This window comes from Schistosoma haematobium, chromosome 4 (genome assembly GCF_000699445.3).
Source record: "Schistosoma haematobium chromosome 4, whole genome shotgun sequence".
Taxonomy (NCBI): Eukaryota; Metazoa; Platyhelminthes; class Trematoda; order Strigeidida; family Schistosomatidae; genus Schistosoma; species Schistosoma haematobium.
In genome coordinates, this window is record NC_067199.1 from 42644715 (window position 1) to 42660507 (window position 15793).

Below are 15793 nucleotides of genomic sequence, written 5' to 3' on the forward strand. Positions count from 1 at the left end.
TGTCGCCTATTCAATATGTTTAATGTCTTCGACAAAAATGCCTGATGTATATATATATATATATATAAATATATATATATATATATATATAAGGGACAGCAGCCCAGTTCTGGCTTTTAGTTTTTCTCTGTTTGATGATTTTATCCAGAATGACATTGAAGGTTTCTTGATTAAATCATTCAAAACAAATGCCAAAAATGCAGTGACAGGATTATTTATTTACACCATGCGCCATACTACTGACTATTACTAAGTAGTTTGAGCCACCATACATTTATGTGGAACTTTGATTCATTGTTCTAAGTGAAGTTGCATTTCTTCTTCTTTTCTTCATATAACGTTCTTCTTCATGCCATCCTTTTAAAATTATTCCTGTCTTAAATTCAGCCCATCGCTCAATTGACTTTTTGTGTCATCCAACGTTGACACAGACATGTGCTGTTTTAAGATTTGTAGTACATTCTGTAACTCCATAAAAGCACTCAATTATTTAAACAATCCATCTTTCCTTTAATTATGTTTTTAATATTGTAATTTATAGATAATCACTATGTAATCCATTTTCTACATTAGTTTTAGATGACTTTTTGCCCTTGTTCTCAGTACTTTTTTTCAGTAAAACTCGATTATTGATTTGGAAGCGTTGGATAGTACTTACACTCATGTCCTGATTAAAAAACCGTGGTATGTGAAGACAAAAAGGTCGAAAATGAGACGATGATAAACAGATGACACCTAAAGGAGGTTTCATTTTGTCACAAATTGACAGGGTTTGATATATGGGCCAAATGATTTTGATTAAGTGATTGAACAGTACGACATTTGGCATCAAATTTAAATCCCTTAGGTAATATTCCATAGAGCATTGTCAGTGAGTACTGCTAGTGAGTTCAAATTAAGAGGTAGATAAATATTCCGAAATTCTGTTGCCGATAACAGTTTTTGGAAAATACCAAATTCAAACAAAAAAATGAAGATTCACTATGCCATAATGGTAAAATAATTCACTAAACAGGTTCAAATAATCCTGTTTCAATAAGAAGGCCTCAGACTATCTTTTTAATTTGTAGTTTTGACGCTCAAATAAGTTAAGATTAATCTAAATGTTCTTAAATGTCACTTCAATCTTAACTACTTTCTTATTGGTAACTTTTTCTCCTAGTTTCCTATTTTGCCATTTGTTTCGACGACCATTGCTGTTATCAACATATTAGTTGTATACATTACTTATACTAGGAATAGTTAAAGATCTCTTATTAAAAACCACCTTTCGTTCTCGGTTGTTGCGAAATTGAGGAAATCATAGTTGAACTGATATTAATTTATACCAGATACGGTTATTCGGCAGGAACCGAAAAAGGGAATTTTGTTCCTCTTTCTGATCAGCTAGAAGTAGGATACTTTAAAACTTACTAGTTAGAATAGTTGGATAGTGGTATTATCAGCTCCCTCCTTCACTAAAGAATGTAGCTCCAAGACAACGACACTAACACCTATTTTAAAAAAATCAGTTAACCTAATCAAATTTACATTTTAACTTACTAAGCCTGTAACTTCATTCTCGTTATTATGGTGATTATTATTCAGAGTATCATTGGTCTGTTTTTTAATCCGTCTTGCATTTTGAGTTAACTGGTTTGCTGACTGAATAGAAGTATCCATAGTTGTATTATTATTATCACTAACATCTTTACGTTTCCTTAATCTTGTGATCAATCCTGAAGGAGGAAGGCTACTGGACTCATTTGGGATACTTGACAATACAAAGGTGGAAGTGACCGTCATCGGCGTCGTCGTCGTCGTCGTAGTAGTAGTAGTAGTAGCATTAGTAATCTTCAAAGATGAACTCATATTCTCGCTGTTATGTAGTGATGATTTTTGAGACGTTGCACAATCTGATATATGATTAATTCTACTATTACTGTCATCATTATTATTACTACTGCTACTACTACGACTGCGGCTAATATTCCGTTGCTTGTTGAACAAAATTTCACTTGGTCTCGGTGATAAGCCTCCGAGACATTCTGGGATATGACCGTGTTGAAATAAATAGTGTGCCTGTAGAAACCAAAAACAGAAAGGAAGAATGTTGACGCAGCGAAGTAAAAAAAATACGAATACGATATGAATAGCTTAGAAGCGACAATGTCTCAGAGACTACGATACTGGATGATACGGACTTGAGTCTCACGAGAAGCATAAGACTACAGATAAGCTATTCTGACCATTGAGAATCAGTATGTAACCTAAGTCCTGGTTCTCAATCTACTGCTTTCGAACACCTAAAATTAATGCAAGTCCAAGGTTTATGCTTTTCCTCTAATCTTTTACCGCAGTGATGAATAATCAAAGCTCATATGATGTATTGGTCTATTTTAACAGTGTTGGGTCACCTAGACTAGTGACCACATTGCAACTTGGTTGATAGCATTCTATCTGCACTAAGAAGGACTTGATACATATGACATTGATCACCACACAGTAATCAATCAATTGTGATCACTGGATTTGTATTTACAATACAATAGTCTATGAAACATCATTATTCAATTATTTTTAAGTTCTATTATTTGAGTTCAATACCTCATTTTACGTTCCTTCTTTATGACCGTGATATCACTAAAAAAATTTAAAGGATAAGATAACGACTTTTTCCAGGAAAAACACGTTTGTGTTCAAGTAAATGAAAGCGCTACTTACTCGCAGTCTTGATGACAATCGAAAAACTGCTGAACAATGATTACAAATAAATCGTCGAATTTTAATTGCATTATTAGTAAACGATGTCGAAACACTGATTTTCTGACGACCATTAATTGTCGTTTTGCGTTTCAATTGTAATTTTAAACGTCTAGTGTTCTTATGACGATGTAACCATGATCTTCGTCTATTATGAAAAAATTGAATTTCGCCTTCGGAAATATGGCTACCGATCGATGGAGAAGGAGGAACATCACACGACAGCGCTGTTGTTGTACTTAAATGCTCATCAACCTCATAAGTTACATGTTTTTCAGTAGAATCACATTCAAAAGCAACTGCTTTTAACTGACGAGCACGCTTAAGTAAAAAAAGACGGTAACAAAAACATGTATTAAATAGGAATAATCATTCTGTTTGGGAGAGATTTTAAAAAGTGTATTTCAAATACAACAACTGCAAATTGACTACGATGTTTTATGGAAAGATTTCCATAGCTTTAAAATGATTTTCAACTGCTGTATAAAACATATACCGACTGAGTGACTAAAGCTGTTAAAACATAAATACACACAATAACAATTGGATTGTATTAGAACTCTGATTACTCTGAGTTAGTTTTACCTTAGTAACCTGTTTTTATTTAGCTAGTAAGCGATTAAAGTTACCACTGCCTATTCGTTCAAATAAATGCGCCGACTGAGATATCAAGTTCGCTAGTTCTTATTATCCACACGTTTATGACCTGTAAGTCAAATATCACATTAGATCACCCACCCCAATCAGCAGGTAGATTGCTCTGAGATTTCTTCTTTTCTGCCCGATATCCTGTAACAGCACTGGGCCAACGCGGAAACAATAGAATGAGAAACGACGATTCAGCTGAAAAACTGGAACTCTGAATATTTCAAGAAATGTGTAAGACAATTCAAAAAAGGATGAAACAAGCATTTGCGACGAGTCGAAAGTATTTTAGGGAACTTAAGACTGATGCACCTATAATATTAGAATCTGAGGTTATGCGTTTAGTGAACAGAATGCATAGTTTTAAAAGTGACGGTGGATTGTAGAATCAGTAAAGTGGTGAGATAACTTACCGAGTCCATTGTCGCACGATCATGCTATATTGACGGAGGTTGAAAATATAGATTTAATGACACTTTATGAGAGAAAAACCTACTGAAAATTATAAATTTTACTTGGATAAATAAAACGTCTTATTCAGTGACCACTCAATACATTCTTTGTTGCACATCGTATTAACTCAGAATAACCAAATGGAAACCTACATTACTTCAATTCATACAATGAAATAGAAATGCATGAGGAACCATTGGACTTTCTAAATCGATTTAACACGGTTCTTTGGGATAGAATATCAAGTGTGAAATAATGTGTGGTTTATCGAAACAGAGGATTTGTTGATTTGTAACACACTTGGAAGAGATCATTGTTGGTGATGTAATAATAACAAAAACATAGTTGGTTTCGTTCTCCTATTGTGTTAGTCAGAACTATAGATATTAACTACATTACATTTTCTAATCATTTACGCGATCCCAACGAAGATAAACATTGAGTGTACAATTACTCAACAACAGGAATCAGCAAATAACGAGATCGAACCAAGAAGCTTTATGTTCCATGATGAACAAATTACTGAATTACTGTATTGTAGCTTGTTAACTAAATACAAGTTAATATACTAGGCTTAAAGTTAAAACTGTTTCTATGAAGACTAGTGATACCACGCAGATATCCAAACCGAAGAGTAGTATAGTTCGAATCTGGTACTTAATGGCTAAAACCGGTGTTCAATCACTCGTACAATATTCATGATGAGGCTGACAAGAAAACAAAAAAGAAACAGTTGAGTCCTTCTATGCTCGTATTAATTGATAAGGCATGAACCTCTCCATTCAGAAGATCGGGTTAGTTTATGGTCAACAAGTATGGTTCAAAGTATAGTGTACACAAATCTGCACTTGAAAATAAATGAACTATCTAATAATTCCCAAGTTTTCGGTATATGTTGTGTTGTTGATGGGAATCGAGACTGTGACCAGACTAGCTCAGTAAGGTTTCTGATTAGTATGCTGGTTGATATGAATTTGATAATCACGAAGAGCATCATTTACCTTGAGATTCCGCGCACAACCTATTAGTAAGTACGTATTGGAATGAAAGCGAAGTCAAACAGGGCTTTCTTTTGATAACTTCTAACCTCCAAACACTAATACATAATGGACACAACGTTTAACCACTAAGACCAGTATACCCACACTACAAATCGATCAACAAAATTCGATCAACACCAAGGACTAGAAAAAAAAAATTTTTAATCGAACACAGATATTGGTACAAGGGGACATCAGATACATATGCGCAACACAAGTCACTTGATTTGTGTGTAGGCTGTGACACTAACCGGATGCCCAAGCCAAAGCAGGTGGTTTCCTTAAGGAGCCACGCTCAGAACCTTCGACCTAAAGGTCTGATCCACGAGGCAGTGGAGCAATGTCAGGAGATGCAGTCCCATGGTAACTGGTGACCAACGATTGGTTCATACGCCATTTGTTCCTTCAAGATTCTGGAGCCCATGTGGACCATTGGTTTGGAATCAGGGTTTTCCAACTTCCCTAGGTGAACTCTCTGTGTCCACCAAATCGGTTAAAGCGTCGAACATTAGCCTTTCGTCCTCTCAATTTTGAAAACAACACCCGTGCTGCGAGATGGCAGTGAGTAAGACTTCCCTGGCAGAGGCTATATGCGCGTGGCCATGCGAGAGCATTTCGAGAGGGAAAGCGGACTCTGCCTACTCTAGGCCGTACCAGTGCTTTCATCATACGTTTAGTGAATGTGTTGTTATGAAGAATGCTTTTAAATAAATAAATATTCACAAATTCACTTTCAAATTATTAGATAGAAGAAGAAATTTTCAAGAAGTTAACTTATCAGGCACAAACAACCAGGAAATACATGAAAAAGAAAATCATTGAATAGTTGAAAAACACCTCTTTTAAACTACAAAACTTTTTTTGAAAAACTGACAAATATATACAGAAGAACTAAACAGGAAAAAAGACTGCTTACTTTATTTTTCAATGTTAGATTATGTTTAACCCGTTGAGCAACCAATAGACTAGTTAAGAATGTCGATGGACTACAGTTATTTGGTGACTTTCTATTTTGTTCACTATCACTATTATTATTATTATCATCATTATTACCGTTACTGATATCCAACGAGGTAAGTGTCGTCTCTTTTTCTCCCACATCTTTTGTGTTAGTGATAGTAGAGATAATGACATCAACAGCAGTAGCGTTGGTAGTAGTAGTAGTAGTAGTACTGGTGATGGGATTATCTTCTGTCGTTGTTATTACTGACATAGTTTTTGTATGGCTTATACTATCTTCGGTTGACAAATCAGTGGCTAGGCTACCTTTGATAAATTTTGTTGAGTTATGATTATTATCGAAAACGACGCTTCTCTCACGTTCACGTCGTTTCCGTCCTTCTTGATGATAATTTAGTGCATAGAAATGTTCGGTTAGATTACGCACTACACTACGGACAGCTACATCGGATGATGGATGTTCATCTGATGGTGAATTGCACTACAAAGTGAAGATATACAATTCAGAGGAGTGATGAAGAATACAAGAAAAATTCACAAAATAAGAAAGTTAAATAATGTGTAATAAATGAACAAAGTAGTATTGGATATGCTAACTTTCACTTATCAATAATGTACCTCATTTACCAGGGGTATAGGTTGAACTTTCTTAGCGTTAGGGTACAGATATTACTAGTCGACCATGCCCAAATTGAAAGTAGACTAAAAATCGTTTAAGGGAGGAATGAGCAAGGTAAAGTACCAGTTCATGAGCTCGATCACTGTTCGTCTGAGTCGTGTTACGACTTACGTGGTTGCAGACGGTCAACAGTAGACCTGCATCTCAAATTCATGTTAGTTGGTATTTATCAGTAAGGCAACTGATGGAATTCAATCAATCAACGATTAATTTACTAAAGAATCCCAAGGACCCTTCGATATTAAAGGGACTTAATGGGTTTCTGTGTTATTCTGTCAAACTTTCTGAGGTGAATGAGAATGTTATCTTTCTTAATGATTGTATTAACAAGCATAAATATGCAAAATGCTACTGGAAAATTATTCGAAGAAACTATGTTTATCCAAACTCCAAATCTCCTAAACCTCATGCACAAAATGTTATCGATTATATTCGTTCATGTATCTCGCTATTAGAATTCAACATTTCTCAAAAATCTCCTCTATCAGTGGAAAGCGAAACCTAATAATATAACTTGCTACGCGAATATGAAGGATTTGCAGTTCCGAGGACATAGATAAAGAATTGAACCTCTTGAAGTATCCTTCGATATTTATTGACAAGAATATAAAACTTAAACATCCTAAAACACAAATAAACTCAGTTGCAAAGAAAACACGATACATGAACATCGATTTTAAGGGTGATAGAGCTACAAACATCCTAAAGAGGAGAATTTCCGATAAATTATTTCATCTGACTAACTTTATGTGCATTTACTAATTTACCTGCTCATGCGAAGTCAAATATATAGGACGTTTGATGCGTACTTCATCCAAACGAAATCAAGAATATAACCCGATGTGGCTAAAAAGAGGCGGAAACGGTTCAACAAGAAGCTCGATAATCGAACACCTTAAGAACATAGGTCACTCAATCAAGGCGGACTCTGCGTCCAAAGTCATCCACAAGGTAAGCCGAAGGCTATCAAATGCAGTTAAATTGCATCTTCTTAACATTGCCGAAGCAAGAGCCATACATCTGGGAAAATGAGATTTGTGTGTCCGAAAGAAACTTGTAGGACCACTTCTTTTACCATGGTCTTAAAGTTTCATAATTTCCTTTGTTCTTCATATTTTTTCCTTTACAGTCATCCGCTTTCCGTTCCATCTTTTCCATAGACCTTTTACCTCCAACTGGTTTTTTTCAGTTTCTATGGTTCTCCTGAATACATTTTATCTCAATTTCAACATCTCACCATTTTTGAGACAGAATCCACTTATTATTTTCATTAAGAAATGCAATATACACATCGAAACAAAACACACCTTTAATGACTGTTTCTTTTTACGAGTTGATGTCAATAATGACGACGGAGTATGAGTTGATGTTTCTGTGCAAGAAGTAGGAGGTCCATAACCGCCATCTCTCCCTGTGGTTGAATGTGAAGATGATTTATGTCTAAGGAGTGTAACAACAAAAAAGCAACACATAACTAGCAAATAAATTAAAAATAACTCAAATTACATTATCACTGACGAATACATCTATTAGTAAAGGAGTTGTGGAGATTGTTGAATGTTATTGTGATAACGAACCGATTTGAATTAGATAAACGTTAAAAACCTGGAAGTTCTGGACAACTATTTTGTTCACTGTAACCCCTACATTGATAATTATCATATGCTTACTAGTGATTAGCTTAGAGAGGATATTTCCGGATTTCAGTAGAATACTTCTATCCTACTGCAAACGATGGAGTCATGACATTCAAGCTCCCCAACTATTGATCATCATTACTGAACAAACCCTAACCAAGTAGTTTACACCTGACGTAGTTTTTTGACCGACATTTGTCGTGATTTAATCATGAGATTTGGTGTTGATGTTAATTTTACAGGTGCGTAATCATGAGTAAGGAATTTAGACACTATGCAACAGGAGAATTATCGAGTTAAATATCACTGGACCTAGTTTGGTTCGAATAGTAGGGTAATGTTTAGATCACAACAGAAAACAACTAACGTGGAATAATAAACAAGGAACAACTATTTATGACTTTGTCATTGAAATGTATATTCGCTGACCTTTTAGTCTCTATTTCTGTGGAATATGCTCATAGATGTGAATAAATACCTTTCTTTCTGTTCTATCGATGTATGCGCCTCGACATATACATGTAAATTGGTAAGCATAATTGGATGTAGATGAGGTGGGAATTTGTCCAGTTTCGTCTGTCTCAACGAGCTACTATTTCAGCAGTTGTTTCTGTTGGGATATTCAGGAAAATATCCCAAAAATTTTCCTGTTAAGCCTAATGCTATCCTTGGACATGAAATGGTATCATCTTATTGGTCAATATTTGTTTAACGTGTCATTTTCCTACTGGCCATTATTGTACAATGTTATTTTCTATTTTATGGTACGTTGTGGTCTGCTTGACTGGTATATAAACAAAGTATGTTTGAAATATAATGATTCATATCTCCGAGGCTGAAACTTGTGTTCTGGACTCAACTGGCTGGGTTAGACAGGGAAGCGGGACCAATCAGAACCCTAGGTCGTTCTACGTGTTTGTGCGTCTTTGGTCCGATCAATAATTCGCTACCCTCTAATCCCCAGTATTTTTTTCAGTCATAACAGTTTCATAACCTATGAAGCTAAGTCTTGAAAAGAGTAGCTTCTTTCCGACCGTATCACATCCCATTCCTCTCATCTGGTTTCCTTATACTGACTGACAAGCCATGATCTTGCAGACGCCTATCAACTATGACTATCTCCTCTCCATTCTTTTTTTAAATACAATTTCTATACATGATTAAATAGTGCTCTAACCAAAGCTTGTCTGTAAAGCTCCAAAAATGATCCGAGGACGAACAAAAGAAAATTATAATTGACGGCATTCTTTATCTTCCTCAAAATCTCGAATTCGTTGTTTATACTTTCATTTGTCTAACTGAAATCATCTAAATGAACTATATTTCTCATGTTTACCTTTGCACTGAATTTCATGTTGATCCCTGTCACTCACATCATGTTAATCTCACTTTTCGCTATGGTAATGCGGGGTTTGGAAACTGGAACTAATAAGAATTATCCAAAATCTCACGTTAACTACACATGACTGGTGAAAATCTTCTCCGTATTATCAATTAATTATTTCTTTTTAAATTCACAATAACTCACTTTTCAAATGCATCATACGATGTGAACGTAACATTAGATTTATAGCATAATCCACAACGTCTACTTAAAAATACACCATCCATGGGAAATTGTTTCTTCTCTAGATCGATTTTCGAAAATTTATGAAAACTTTTCAGTGATTTATTCATATACACTGTACAAGGTAAATATAATCGACCCCAATCAAAGCATTCGTGTGCTAGAAGAACAGCATGATTTTTAAATATACCTTGACATCGCCAGCATACAGGTTCTACATTATTTGTTACGTGATCATTATATAGATGACACTCTAAATTTGGCCAATTTTCAAATGTAACACGACATAATGGACAATTCAAGTAAGTTTCATAATTGGATCCTTCATAATTTATGATGGAATTCGATATGTGATTATTATCGGTCACATTACTGTCTAATGGGATAGGATTTTGTTCTTGAAGCTGAAAAGTAGATAATGAAGAAAAAACTGAAGTAATTGAAATGTAACTTTTATTTACTTCATCTTTGTTGAACAGTAAATCAAAAGTTAAAGTATTCAGGTTTCGACTACTTTTGTTTGAACGGTCGAGTAGTATCGCTAGCGTTTACACATATTGTAGCTGAAAGTCGAATTCATAAAATGAATACCATAGAAAAACAATATTTGGTGAATGTGATACATTAACATTATTCACCAAATAAGGCTTTCCAACAAAAACACCAAACTTAGAAATAACTCAGCGAATCCACGAAATGTTTTATTTGCAAATATAATATACTTGCGAAAACAGATACTTTCAAATGCGTTAAGCTTTTCAGTGATAGTGGCTGTGAAGACCATAAGAATAGTCAGTGAGTAGAGAGATCATCCAATTTCTGTGTTGATGAAAACATCAAACGCGTGCGATTTCCTGTGGTTTTGTATTGGCAATCTACTATCCGGGTGAGTGCTGATGAATCGAAATCTAGGAAATCATTTATGTACACGATTCTAGCAAAACATTTGGGTTTGAGAAAATTGTGGAACAATGAGACAGTTGAAGAACATGGTTTCTAAGGACTTCCACAGATATTCTAAACAATGAAAAAGGGTAGTACTAAACATTGGAGCTCAGGGCTTAAGCTTTGTCTTGCTTTGAGACTCGTCAGTCGGGTGTAAACCTGATTGCTCCCCAGCATTTGTGTTCACATTGAGACTCGAATACAGTACCGTTAGTTATCCATGTGTGTCCTGCATTCTATACTGGATACTGTTCGACTTTAATAAAAAACTTTTGATTCAATGGCAGTATCGAGACAATCCGATGAGGATGAACATATACTAATAGAGACTAATCAATAACTCTTAATAGCAACAACGAGAAACTAAAAGCCCTTGGGAATATTGAGGTAAATAAACAACTTTATTGTCAGAAACAGGGAGCATCTTCAATGAAGCATAATTACTATGCATCTCCAGTAACAACTTACTCTAACGTACAAGGTTGGCTGGTATATTTATTTATTTGAACATATAAATATTGGTACAAGGGGGCACCGAATACATATGCGACACACAAGTTTGAGTGCCGATAGCCGTATACCGTATTAGCCGTGATCAAGTAGAGGGCATAAAATAAACTAGTTTTTGATGCACGTTCGAGTGTGTGTTGGTGGTTTAGCCCCCAAATACCCTGGTAAGGCCGAAAGTAGGGAGAGTTCGCTTTCCCTCTCGAAATGCTCTCGCATGGCCACGCGCATATAGCCTCTGCCAGGGAAGTCCTACTCACTGCCTTCTCGCAGCACGGGTGTTGTTTTCAAAATTGAGAGGATGAAAGGCTAATGTTCGACGCTTTAACCGATTTGGTGGACACAGAGAGTTCACCTAGGGAAGTTGGAAAACCCTGATTCCAAACCAATGGTCCACATGGGCTCCAGAATCTTGAAGGAACAAATGGCGTATGAACCAATCGTTGGTCACCAGTTACCATGGGACTGCATCTCCTGACATTGCTCCACTGCCTCGTGGATCAGACCTTTAGGTCGAAGGTTCTGAGTGTGGCTCCTTAAGGAAACCACCTGCTTTGGCTTGGGCATCCGGTTAGTGTCACAGCCTACACACAAATCAAGTGACTTGTGTTGCGCATATGTATCTGATGCCCCCTTGTACCAATATTTATATGTTCAAATAAATAAATTACTAAGTCACTGCTTCACATCGCCAAGAGTACATTTGTGAGAATGGATTTAACAAGAGTTTTTCTGATGTACTTACAGTTTTCGTAGTATTTCAGCAATCCATTGCAATATGTAAGTAGCAGCACGTACATCATTTGTGAAAATATAATTAGGGTTATTTATAAACGTGGTTACATAGTGATCAACACTAGACTACATTATTCACACGTACCGTGCTTATTCTAATTAACGTTATGTACGAAAATTTCTTTATCACAAAACTGCTTGTTTTAAAAGTGTACTAACAACTACTACATACATGCTAGGTTTTTGCTAGAAGTGGAAGTTACTGACATTTCCGGGCTGCCAGTGTTGCAAGAGGAAGTTTCTTCTTGATGGAACAGAAAAGGAATCTGGGTTATTAGTGGTCTTACTAAACTGGAAAACTGACTTCAGAGCAAACGGAGAAGCTGCTTTACACTACTCCCCTCATGTGGGTATTTTCTGATACATTAGCTCCGTATTTTTCAAATTTTACTGCTGGTATAGGCGATCCGTAGGGTAAAGTGAAAAGCACTATTTTTACGACTGACATGTTTTATCTATTCCTATTTTGAAAAAGCCGCATTGCCGGAAATGCTTTTTATCCAAAGGAAACACCTGAACGTTACCACACCCAAGTACAATCGGCAGTAAGAATTCATCATCGCTCTCATTTGCTTTTTTTACTCTTACTACTCTAATCGACTTGTATGACATGAAAAAACTGCAGAAGCAATTATTTCAAACAATATAATTCAATTGGTTTGTCACGATGATAAGCACACCTAAGCACCTCGACAAAATGGCTACGACTGAGTATACGCGTTCAGGAAGTGTTGTTACTTGTCACATGACAGATGGAGCTTATACTCTAGTGTATAAACTTATCCATTTGTTTAACTAAACATAAAATGAACATATAATGGCCATACTAAATATATTCACAAAAACGTACCGTTTCATGAAAATTTGATTCACTATTTAGATTTGAGCAGTTAAATGTTGGAGCATTTGTAGCCATGGATAAACATTCATTCACATAGATTGCCTCTAAAATGGAAGTTATCATTAATAATGGTAGAAACGCTTGACAAACCTGAGCAATTATGACCCGTTAGGCCAGTAGTATTGTGTTGTATTGTTAGTGTAGAAAAATCATTCACCTCATCGATGAATGTCGCTACTGATTCAGGAGTTGCTTCAAACGATAGCTGAAGACTGTTTACATTGATATTTGTTAAGTCATATAATTCTGAAGATTTTACATTCGCATACGTTGAGGAGCTACTAGTTAAACTAACATTAGTAGTAGTGGCAGTAGTAGTAATAACAGTAGTAGTATTATCCACATTTCCACTACAAAAACAAGGATAGCTGTTACTGCTGATATTGCTACTCTGGTATACATCGTTTTTTTCATTATTTTCTTGTAATTGTGACAAATTCTTTTTTATAAACGTTATTAAATTATCCCGTTCATTTGGTTGAATACTTTTTAAATTGTCAAAAAGTACCATTAATTGACTTCTAATGGTTGCCGACTCCATGTTTCATTTTTTTGTCTAAGAAATTTAAATTTACTTTCTTAGATCAGTGGATCTGAAATGCAAATGGTAGTAGATAATCAGGTAAGGTATGCTTTCCCCAAATGAGAAATTTTAGTAAAACCTAGAATACCTTTCTAAAGCAATTGTAGTTTTTTACTTGTCAAGTACATAGTGTGGTCTCAGTTGTTCCAACGTTAAAAAACTAGTTTTTACATCAATTTCCAGTTAAAATGTCGTAAAAGCAATAGCTTTTGTGAATGAAGTAAAGGAATTTTCAGATGATTAAACAGTTCACTCATGTAACAATACATATTTTTTTATGTTTAGTTATTATCCTTTCAGGGATTTTAAAATCATTTTTATGTTCGCATTAAAGAATAAAATCAAATGGCCCGAACTAAACATCGTTTTCATAGGCCTACATGTCTTTGCTCAGGTCAAAGATGTAATGCAAAGTGAAAACTTAGATAACTAGTACAACAGTGTGAACGCTGAACTCACATTAGTTGAATATGCGTGATTGCAAATAACAACAACCACTGTCGTGCAAAAAGCTCTGCTTCACAAAGTCACTTCTGATAACTAAGAATGCGGAGATGATAAACAATTTAAAAGTAGCAGACAACCACAAAAAACATCAAAAACATTGGATGTCTAACAGCAATATTGACAACTGGTCTATCGATCAGAACAAAACCATTATGAGAGAAACAAAACATAACTAATAACGAACAAATTGATTAACAGAAAACTTCAATGTAAAATATCAAACGTGTAAAGATAGGCAGCTATCATATTTTATATGGGATATGAATACGACTGAAGCATGTTCCTTGCAGTATTGTGTTGGGGCACAATGATTGGTCATTTTTTAGCCAATGAACGCTAGAGGATCCTCGGAAAATATTCTAGAATCTTGTTGTGTAGAATTATAAATGTACTAACGTTTTTCTTGTTGTGATTCCTACTTCCATTCAACTTAGTTTATTTGGAACATAATTACGTTTCTGATCAACCGTGTTCTGATCTGGAGACTTGCTGAGTGAAGTAGTTTCCAAAGAATACTAAGTAATAAGAGTAACTGGGTCGTAATAAGAGATCATAACAGTGGGGACGTGTAAAGGAAAACACATTCAAGATGGCGATATCAGATGACCAGCTCAACCGAATTCTGAAGCAACAGCAGTCAGTCAGTCAGTCAGTAACAACGTAGAACTTCGTACGTACGTACATCATTTCGAGTTGCCACAACACATTAGCACCGAGATGCAGTTATCGATCCAAATCCCGTAGTGGTAGAGGTAATAAGAGTATGAGCAGTAATCAGGAAAATTAGTGTTTGGAGATGTTATTTAAAGAGTATAATACGGCGAAATAAATTTGGGAAGAGAAAAAAGAGACAAGGAGGAATAAGGAGATCAAAATTTGGGAGAACACAAAGAGTAGATGCACCTGCGCACACCATTGCAAGCGATTTTGAGCCATGTCATTCAGGGTCTCTAACCATCGGTTGCTATCGTCTCGCGGTCCCCAACCAGGTAGTCTACACCTATCAACATGACTCAGTCCACTTGTCAGTGACTTCATGGACTTATTCCATGTTTTGGTCTGGCCGCCCCTAGCTTTCTTCCAGCCTACTCCTATACCACTGAACATCGCACGTCGAGGCAGTCGGTCGTTGGGCATACGTAACACGTGTCCCAGCCATCTCAACTGATGAAGTTTCACTACGTCATCAATTGATTTGCCATCCTTACCTAGTACGCGTTTCCTAACAACTGTGTTACTTACTCGATAGTCCCAGGATATACGAGCAATATTTCGAAGATACCTATGACCAAATACTAGTAACCTACGAATATCCTCTACTCTTACCGGCCATGTTTCACTGCCATAAAGTAGGACGGGACGAACTGCTGCACAGTAAACACGTCCTTTGGTTGATAGACGGATATCTCGCCTACGCCATAAATGACGCGAGTTGGTAAAAGCTAGTCGAGCCTTCTGTATCCGTGCTGAGATTTCGTCACACACCAGACCACAAGGGCTGATGAGACTTCCAAGATAAGTGAAGCGATCGACACGCTCAATTACTTCACTCCCTATCATTAGTTCGGGTGTCAATGCAACCCAATCCTGAAGCAACATTTTGCATTTCGAGGGGGAGAATCGCATCCCGAACATGCTTGCATTGTTGCTTAGAGTGGTCAGAAGACTCTGCATTCTGTCAGCGTCTTCACCAAGTAAAACTATGTCATCAGCATATTCTAAGTCAACAAGCGAACCTCCCGGTAGAAGTTCAACCCCTGTAAAGTCAGATGAGGAAAGTGTTATCTCTAAAAGTATGTCGACGACAAAGTTGAACAAAAATGGAGAGAGTG

General features: G+C 36.1%; 1 protein-coding gene across 1 annotated transcript in view; it reads right to left on the bottom strand.

The window, feature by feature from the left end:
* MS3_00008130 (uncharacterized protein) overlaps window positions 1-15422 on the bottom strand; it is a 36486-nt gene extending 21064 nt beyond the window's left edge. Inside the window, exons 1-7 of the mRNA XM_051216483.1 lie at window positions 12962-15422; window positions 12821-12915; window positions 9685-10127; window positions 7827-7959; window positions 5797-6321; window positions 2704-3063; window positions 1543-2061 (exon numbers count right to left, since the gene is read on the bottom strand). Coding sequence (XP_051067072.1) covers window positions 1543-2061; window positions 2704-3063; window positions 5797-6321; window positions 7827-7959; window positions 9685-10127; window positions 12821-12915; window positions 12962-13412 — 2526 coding nt within the window. The 5' untranslated portion in view covers window positions 13413-15422. The remainder of the gene's footprint in view (window positions 1-1542; window positions 2062-2703; window positions 3064-5796; window positions 6322-7826; window positions 7960-9684; window positions 10128-12820; window positions 12916-12961) is intronic.
* Window positions 15423-15793: the final 371 nt, after the last annotated feature.